The sequence below is a fragment of the Sinocyclocheilus rhinocerous genome, unplaced genomic scaffold (genome assembly GCF_001515625.1).
Source record: "Sinocyclocheilus rhinocerous isolate Xijiao unplaced genomic scaffold, SAMN03320098_v1.1 scaffold30, whole genome shotgun sequence".
Lineage (NCBI taxonomy): Eukaryota > Metazoa > Chordata > Actinopteri > Cypriniformes > Cyprinidae > Sinocyclocheilus > Sinocyclocheilus rhinocerous.
In genome coordinates, this window is record NW_015657838.1 from 959422 (window position 1) to 969080 (window position 9659).

Here is a 9659-nt window from a genome sequence, read left to right on the forward strand (position 1 = left end):
AGATTTGCTATATAGTATATATCGCACTGCGGGAGTATACTAGATGTTTGCGGACATATTTATATATCCAACTTTTTATAATGAGCTGGATGATAATGTAATTGCATTTTGTGAAAAAATAATTTTTCTTTTCTTTTTTGTAAAACGTGTTATGCTCACCAAGGCTGCATTTATTTGATCAGAAATACATTGTGTAATATTGTGAAATATTTTTACAATTTAAAATAACTGTTTTCTATTTGATTATATTTAAAAATGCAATTTATCTAAAGTGTAATTTATTTTATTTTTTCCTGTGTTAACAAAGCTAATTTCAGCAGTCATTACTCCAGTCTTCAGTGTCATGATCCTTCAGAAATCATTTTAATATGCTGATTTGCAGCTCAAGAAATATTTCTTATTACTATCATTGTTGAAAACAGTTGTTCTGTTTAATATTTTTGTGGAAACCGTGATACATTTTTCCCCAGGATTCTTTGATGAATAGAATGTTTTTTATCAATTTAATCCATCCTTGCTGAATAATAGTATTAAAAAAAAATTGTACTGACCCTAAACATTTGAACGGTAGTGTAAATGAATGTATGCATATTATTACTATACCACACTTATGGTCTTCTGTTGCAGGTAATGATTTACAGTGTCTTCAGTGTTGAGAGGAATTCAAATAATGGGATCTCACAGGACAGTGGCAAAGATTTAGCTATGACTTTCCAGCCTTGGATGGATGATACCTGGTAATAGCTGCCATGTTTAAATGTAATGGCAGCTCATTGGAGGGGTGTGGTCTTCTTGAACCAGAAGAAACTGAGATGCAAGAGTCTGATACTGCCCTTATGCCCACCACTCTCAGGGTGGCACTGGCTGCCATCATGATCTTCATGATCACCATTGGTTTTCTTGGCAATGCCATTGTGTGTCTGATAGTGTATCAGAAGCCAGCCATGCGTTCAGCGATTAATCTGCTCCTGGCCACACTGGCTTTTTCTGACATCATGCTGTCGCTGCTATGCATGCCATTCACCGCCGTCACTCTCGCAACTACAGACTGGAGCTTTGGAGTGGGATTCTGCCGCATATCCGTCATGCTGTACTGGCTGTTTGTTCTAGAAGGTGTGTCCATCCTTCTGATCATCAGCGTCGATAGGTTCCTCATTATAGTTCAGCGTCAGGACAAGCTAACGCCCCATCGGGCGAAAATCCTTATTGCCGCGTCATGGGCTCTGTCGCTTTGCGTGTCCCTACCGTCTGTTGTCGGCTGGAGGACAGCTGGGATTGGGGCGCAAGTACCGCAATGCATTCTGGGATTCAGTGAATCACTGGCGGACCGGGCTTACACAGTTCTGCTTGCAGTCGCTGTTTTTTTCACGCCATTTGGTGTGATGTTGTATTGCTATCTGTGTATTCTCAACACAGTTCGACACAATGCACTGCGCATCCACAATCACACCAGCGAAGGCAGCGTCGCTATCAGCCACATCAGCAAGTTGGGTTTAACTGGTCTGCAGCGACCCCAAGTCAATGTGGACATGAGTTTCAAAACCAGGGCCTTCACCACCATCCTCATCCTGTTCATTGGCTTCTCCGTGTGTTGGCTGCCACATACTGTGGTGAGTCTGCTGGCGGTGTTCAGTAGACGCTTCTACCTCAGCCCGGCCTTTTACCCCATCAGCATCGGGGCACTGTGGTTGAGTTACCTCAAAGCGGTCTTCAACCCGGTGATATACTGCTGGAGAATCCGAAAGTTTCGTGAAGCCTGCCTAGAGTTCATGCCCAAGACCTGTCATCTCTGTCCCAAGATTCCTGGGCGAAGTCGCAGGCGTATAAGACCCAGCAACATCTATGTGTGCAGCAGTGAGACCCAGTCTTCTGTCTAGGATTTGCACCAAAGTATGCTTCAAACTGACCACGAATGGAAGATGATGTTTAGATATGACGATTGAACACTTATGAATTGAATACTTGACAAATAACTCCTCCGGTCATAATCTGCAGTGATGAAGGAAACAGCATCTGCTGTCGGAAATTCATCAAAGCAATATTCATATATGTTCCTGAACTATAGGTCATTTCTTTATTTTTCTGTTGGAAAGATTTTACATGTTCTGCAATTTTGTAAAAACGAAAAATTGGCAAATAAAGTAACTAAGCTGGTGATTTACTGCACATTTTTGACAGAATTTATTCATGGTTAAGTGAGGTTTTTTTTTTTTTGCATTCATATTTTATGCATTTGGCAGACATTTTTAAGCAAAGCAACTTACAGTGCATTCAAGCTGTACATTTTTTCTCTCTGTGCAACCCATGACCTTTTTCATATCAATTTCAAATATATGATATATTCTCCCACATTAAAGCTATGCTTGTCAGTAATCTTAACCACCTTGAGTTTGCCTTGAACACCAGTCCCAAAGTGAAACTGCAGGACTGGTGAGAGTTGAACTGCATGCATGTTGTTCATAAATTATTATTATTATTATTATTTATATATATATATAACAGTGAAAGTCTTAGGTTTCACAATAGATTTATGATTTATACATTCTGTTTTCATTCATTTTACCAGTTTGACTGAAGAATTTTGTTCATGCAATTTGCATAAAACATCATAGACACTCAAACCATTCCTGAAATCTTTCATTTGGAATGTATTATCTTTATAAATGTGGCATTGTCAGTAAAGCCACAATTGCAGATTGTCAGTTTTAGTTTTTTATTATTATTATTATTATTAATAATCAGTGACTTGGTAACTATACGCCTATATAAATACTGTCAATATAGAAACCTGTCGATACTGAAAAATTGGTTGACCAATAAGTTTTCCTGTGACAAGCTGGTACCAGTGTCAAGAGAGCAGAGTGGCGGATGGCCAATGTAATGCCTATAGATGTAATAACATATCCTGTTAGCTAATAAGATACACAAAATTGATGAAGTGAAATACACAATATGCACAACAAATGAATAAAATGTTTAGTTGATATGGTTATCACCCAGTGCTTATAGCTGTAAATGGCCAAATATTTGCCTATTAATTGTCTGTTCATTCCATCCATCAGTAACATGGATTGAAGTTATTTTGGGGCTGTACATCCATGTGCAAAAGCAGGTGTAAATATGAAACAACTTTGTCATATGAGTAAATGTTTTTTATTTTGATTGAAAAGTAAGTCAAATTCGCTCATGCGTTGACTCAATCTTAATGTAGACGATTCTGTTTCATTCTGTCCTAACACACATTTTACTGGAGGTGGCAGTAATGGTCAAGCGCTGATAACGCCTCTCACAAAAGCGCTTCTTCCTGCGCTCTCCGGAAATCGATGAGAAACATGGCGTCACACAGGACAGACAGAACGAAAACCGCCACATCAAATGCTGGAGATGTTTCCAAAATCGACCTTCTGCTTCACCCAGAGCTTCTTTCTCACGAGTTCATTCAGTTTATGTTACACGAGGTGAGATTAGGAGCCACATGAAACCTGTCGGGTTATTATAGACTAACGTTACATCACATAACGTGCTTGTTTCTTGTATGAACATAATATATATATAGTTGTTTTTGGTGAGCTCATGCTTTTCTGTAAAGTACAAGTTTATCAGATCTAGTAAGCAGGGTTTGAAATTAACACCCGCCAAATGCGGGTAAAAATCAGATGGATTGAAGTTATTTTGGGGCTGTACATCGATGTGCAAAAGCAGGTGTAAATATGAAACAACTTTGTCATATTAGTAAATGTTTTTTATTTTGATTGAAAAGTATGTCAAATTCGCTCATGCGTTGACTCAATCTTAATGTAGACGATTCTGTTTCATTCTGTCCTAACACACATTTTACTGGAGGTGGCAGTAATGGTCAAGCGCTGATAACGCCTCTCACAAAAGCGCTTCTTCCTGCGCTCTCCGGAAATCGATGAGAAACATGGCGTCACACAGGGCAGACAGAACGAAACCCTCCACATCAAATGCTGGAGATGTTTCCAAAATCGACCTTCTGCTTCATCCAGAACTTCTTTCTCACGAGTTCATTCAGTTTATGTTACACGAGGTGAGATTAGGAGCCACATGAAACCTGTCGGGTTATTATAGACTAACGTTACATCACATAACGTGCTTGTTTCTTGTATGAACATAATATATATATAGTTGTTTTTGGTGAGCTCATGCTTTTCTGTAAAGTACAAGTTTATCAGATCTAGTAAGCAGGGTTTGAAATTAACACCCGCCAAATGCGGGTAAAAATCAGCTGTGGCGGGTAACGCTGTCAAATCACTAGCCAATTTGGCGGGTTACTTTTACAATAACGAAAAGTCAAAAAATGCCTGAAGACTCACACACCGTGTCTACACCAGATGCGACAAAATACTATAGAACCCATTATAATCTGTGATGCGGCCTACACTGGATGTGGCGCAGCACAGCACGACAAATCCCCGACAGTAAACTGATGCCTCGTTCTATTTATGACGTAGGCCTACTGTTTGACAAAGTACAAATTATTTGCAATGGTCACTTTGTCGCATCCAGTGTGGACAGCCTCAAGCTGTTGGCTTATCTCCGGGCTTTTTTTCACAATTTATTTGTTTAATTTTTTTGGCTAGTAGAAATTATGAATGGCCGGTAACTTAAAAATTTAGTAGCCAAATTGGCTGGTGAGTGAAAAAGTTAATTTCAAACACTGCTAGTAAGTAATCCTGAAGTCTAAGGAATGATGAAATAACCAGTACCAACAACAGCAAACGAATAGTGCCTGTGTTGTGTTTCAGAGGAAGATTGCAGTGGGTGATGATGAGGACCGTGAGCGGCTCACAGATCTGTACCTGCGGCATGTCATTCCTCTCCCGCAGAGAGATCTGCCCGGCGGCCGCTGGGGGAGGAGGATGGAGAGAAGCCGAGCGCGTCCGAGCTCCGCCAGCAGGTGCTGCACACTCTCACATCAAATGCTTGAAGGAACATTCTCTCATTTATTAAATTGAATCTAATGTAATTGACTCCCATCCATCGTGTTTTTTTTTTTAAAGAAATGCATACTTTTATTCAGGACGGATGTATTAAATTGATCAAACGTGTTACAAAAACATTCTTTTTTTTAAATGCTGTTCTTTTGAACTTTCTATTCATTAAAGAGGCCTGAAAAATTGTATCATGGTTTCCACGACACAACTGTTTCTAACATTGATAATAATAATAAATGTTTTTTTGAGTGCCAAATCAGCGTATTAGAATGATTTCTGAAGGATCATGTGGCACTGAAGACTTGCTGCTAAAAATTCAGCTTTGCCATCACAGAAATAAATGATATTTTAAAATATATAAAATAGTAAAGTTATTTTAAATTTTAATAATAATTCACAATATTACTGTTTTTACTGTATATTTGATCAAATAAATGCAGCCTTGGCGGACATACAGAGGACTTTCAAAAACATGTATTAAAAAATAAATAAATAAATACCCACCCAAACTTTTGAACACTAGTTTATGCAAGTACGTACTATACGTGCTATACATGCATGCATACAAATGTGCAATGGTCATTATTCTGAAATATTTAACTCCAGACAGCTTTGTAATAATAACTGATGCGCTTTCTTTTTGCTGAAGCTTTGAAATCTCATTGACGTTGCTTGTTTGATGAAAACACTTGATTGGTTGCATGCTTCTTAACTGAACTTGATGCACAGCTCAGAATATGCAGAATGAAAATAATAATAATAATTTATTCGAGAAGAAATTGTGAGTAATTATATAATATTTTATATTGTTATGGCTATTTTATATATATATATATATATATATATATATATTTATTGATTGATTGCTGTTATGCACCTGAATGAAAATGTCCAAAGTTGTTTCCTTTATATTATAACTCTGTTTGGTTTCAGTTCAAGCGCTGATAGTGACAGGAAGAGGCCGTTGATTGTGTTTGACGGCAGCTCTACTAACACTGGCAGTGTTAAGCTGAAGAAACTTGATCCTTCACCAGCACCTGTCACCACAGACCGACTAAAGCCCCCGGTTTCCAGCATCAATCTCACAAACCCCATACGCAAGCTCTCTGGGACCTCTACAAACTGCTCTTCCTCAGATTCCTCTAACAAGACCCCAGTGTCATCACCAGGGGCCGGTCCCAAGAGCCCCTGTAATCACTCCAAAACTGCCAACTCCTCAGTACATTCAAACAATACCACGTCGAAGCTAAAACGCACGTCCCCCAGCGATGGAGAACCCAACACTAGTGTGAGTATCAAACTAACACCATGAAAAAGCGCTTATTTAACTTGGCAGGTGTTGTGTGGTGTAGATAAGAGTTAATCTTTTAGGTTTTCTGTTATTAATTCTTTTATTTTTTTGTGGCAGAAGGACATTAAGTCACCTGATACAAAGAAAAAGATTCAACATATCACATGGCCATAATCTGTGAAGTCATCTAGGATGGACGGTTAACGCCACTGACATTGTCTGCTGGGTCTCTGAGGCAAAGAGAGACTCATAATGAGACACATGAATTTGAAAGATGGGTTCTTGTCACACATCTCAAGTTGTCACTTTCATCTTTACTCACCAGCCTCAGGAAAGGTGACTTGTGAAATGTGACCCACTGGTTCATTTCACACTAGGCAACGCATCGGCTTTTGACTTGATGTGTGGTGAAGGAACTGAGACATTCCTAGCAGTTTTATGTTAGACTGATCAGTTTTTCACTTTTTTAGCAATATGTTCATAGAAATATCTTTCTTGCAATGAACAAACTTTCCGTTGTGAGTGAATCATGTTGGTGAATCAAACCCACTAAGAGGAAATGGATGGAAAATGGACATGCTTTCCGTTGGTCTGTGTCGGATGTCTGCTGTGTTTTACTGACATGGGAGTATTCAGAGTAACTGGATGTGCTTGAACTGAGTGGCATTTTGAAGAAATCTCTTTTCTCCAACAAAATGTTTGCATTGATCGGGATAGGCCTGTCCAAGTGCTTTGGCCAATATCAGGTAAATTCCTTGACCGTTTTTTGTATTTATAGCCCCCACAGTGCCAAAATTCAGTTGTGATGTGTGTTGCATCATGCACTGATGTATTTAATTGAGAAAGCAATATGAAGGGTGTTTCACATGTCGGTGTTTTAGTGGTGGTCTTTTCTAGACATTATGAATTGAGTTTTTATTGAACTGCATGGAATGTTTTTAGTGACAACAAGCCTGATAAAATAAACGGCTGAGAGCACTGATAATGTTTTTTGCGATTCTTTTTTTTTTTTTTTTTTACATTTTTAAGTCTGGAATTACCCCCAAAATTATAATATTATAAAAAGTATAATCCACTCAAGTTAATACTGGATCAGTCAAACTCAAATGTACTGTAAAAAAATCCATAAATTAAAAGTTTATTTATTAAATATGTATGATATATGAATTCCGTAGCTGTCCTGCTTTGTTACATGTACAATACAGTTGACAGTTTGGGGTTGGTAGGTTTTTTTTTGCATGTAATGCAATAAAAACAGCAAAATTGTAAAAAATGTATAATTTATTTTTGTGATGCAAAGCTGAATTTTCATCATCATTACTCCAGTCTTCAGTGTCACATGATCTTTCTGAAATTCTAATATACTGTTTTGCTGTTGAAGAAACATGACTTCGTATTATCAATCTTGCGAAAAGTTGTGCTGCCTAATGTTTTTGTGGAAGTCGTGAGACGTTGTCGTTTTTTTTTTTTTCAGGATTCTTTGATGAATAGAAAGTCCAAAACAATAGCATTTATTTCAAATAAATATCTTTTGTAACATTATAAATGTTAAGTCTTAATATATAAGTCTTTGCTGTCATTTTTTATTTATTTTTGCTGTTTCATGCCTTTATTTCGATAGGATAGTAATCGAAGTGTGAGATAGAGGGGGGCAGGATCGGGAAAGGTCCGGGAGCCAGGACTTGAACTCAGGACGCCCGAAGCGCCGACTTTGCGGTTACTTTTAATCAGTTTTTTGCACTCTAAAACTTTTGAACAGTAAATTCGAATGACAATAACTAATTTCAAATTTACCAAGGTTTTTGGAGTTTTGATGAATGAATTTAAATGACATTCAGTTCTAAATGGTGCACAATCCTGGTTGTTCTTGATCCAGGCTTTGGCTGGAATTTCCTGACAATAACCTCAATGGTCATATTGAGTATGGGAAGCCTTTTTTGTGTTTTGGCTAATTACCTGTTTTTTTATTATGACCACAATTATGGCTCCTATTGTGCTGCTAGATCTGTTCGTCTCATCTTTTCAGCATTGTCTCATTCCTTTATATTTCTAGTGTCTCCAGTCAGAGCTCACAGAACTTCCACTTTGTTCTCTTTCGCTCTTGTCAGCTCACACTCTCTCTATCAGCTCACTCATTCTCTCACTCATCTCTCTCTCTCTATTCTGCTTTCAAACACTCTACTGCCTCTTATTAGAGATGCTTGTTTTCCATGCAGTTGCTTCTCAGGTTTTTGTCCCAGAGGAGACATTGAAATCACAGAACGAAACATCACCTTTATTTATATAGCACAATACAGATTGTGTCAAAGCAGCTTTACAGCATTAAACAGGAAAATAGTGTGTCAATAATGCAAGAGGACAGTCAGTGTCTTAAAGTCAGTTCATCATTGATTCAGTGATGCCATCGTCCAGCTCATTGCAAACTTTTCTCCTTCCCAGGAGAAAGGTTTGCGTGTTTTCCTGAATTCCTATAACCAAATCCTATCATTACAATGTGCACTCCTGTAAAAGTTTAAACACACCTACTTATGCTATACTATTATTCTTAAATGTTGAAAATATTCTTAATCATTAGAACTATAAAATGGTACGAATGGATATTAATTATTTGTAACCAAGTGGTTTGTGGAACAACCTTTTGTCTAAATTCCAGCTGTACTTTCTCTGAACATGCACTCAGCCCACTTCATTAGGTGCATCCTGGGATGCTTTTACACATTGCTTTTAAATTTGAGATTTAAGGAGTTCCCCTTTCCCTTCACTATGTGCTCCTACTCCAAGAAATTCATACTTGGACACAATTTACATTTGTATGCAGTACTAATTTCAAGCATTAAAGCATGAACTTAAAGCCTATTGTACATCAAAAGCTTTTAAGATCATGACTGACTAACTGACATTAATTTCGCATATGTCATGATAAGAGGATGCACATTGTGTTGCATGGGCATTGTGAACACTAGGTGGCTCTATTGTCCTGTTTTATCGTTTGATCTGTACTGAGTGCTTGCTAGTGCAATAGTCCAGTTCATGTCATTCAATTAGAGAAACAAAAAAACAACATGCATTCAATTTGTTTTAATAAGCTTTATTGATATTGCATTAAATGTACTTTATTTAGAATTCATCCTTAACTGTTAGATACACAAAAAGACCAAAATACTTTTTGCAAGTTAGGGTTATCCAACATATCAGAGAGCCAGTTAGACAATTAATAGAGAAGTTCCCCTGTCCCTTCACTATGTGCTCCTACTCCAAGAAATTCATACTTGGACACAATTTACATTTGTATGCAGTACTAATTTCAAGCATTAAAGCATGAACTTAACGCCTATTGTACATCAAAAGCTTTTAAGATCATGACTGACTAACTGACAACATTAATTTCGCATATGTCATGATAAGAGGATGCA

At 37.7% G+C, this 9659-nt stretch overlaps 2 protein-coding genes across 3 annotated transcripts; both read left to right on the forward strand.

Moving 5' to 3' along the window:
• The first annotated feature begins 726 nt into the window (after positions 1-726).
• On the forward strand, positions 727-1975 carry LOC107721584 (high-affinity lysophosphatidic acid receptor-like). The gene has a single exon (XM_016529679.1). It carries the CDS (start codon positions 750-752, stop codon positions 1875-1877), a length of 1128 nt encoding a protein of 375 aa, XP_016385165.1. The 5' UTR covers positions 727-749; the 3' UTR covers positions 1878-1975.
• Positions 1976-3306: 1331 nt separating this feature from the next.
• LOC107721580 (ashwin-like) lies at positions 3307-7283 on the forward strand. 2 transcript variants are annotated; one of them, XM_016529673.1, is made up of 4 exons: positions 3307-3458; positions 4767-4918; positions 5889-6243; positions 6364-7283. In XM_016529673.1, the coding sequence occupies exons 1-4, from the start codon at positions 3324-3326 to the stop codon at positions 6418-6420; spliced, it is 699 nt and encodes a 232-aa protein (XP_016385159.1). In that variant the 5' UTR covers positions 3307-3323; the 3' UTR covers positions 6421-7283. The 2 variants fall into 2 exon arrangements, with proteins under 2 accessions (XP_016385159.1, XP_016385158.1); XM_016529672.1 differs by lacking the exon at positions 3307-3458 and adding an exon at positions 3854-4048.
• Positions 7284-9659: the final 2376 nt, after the last annotated feature.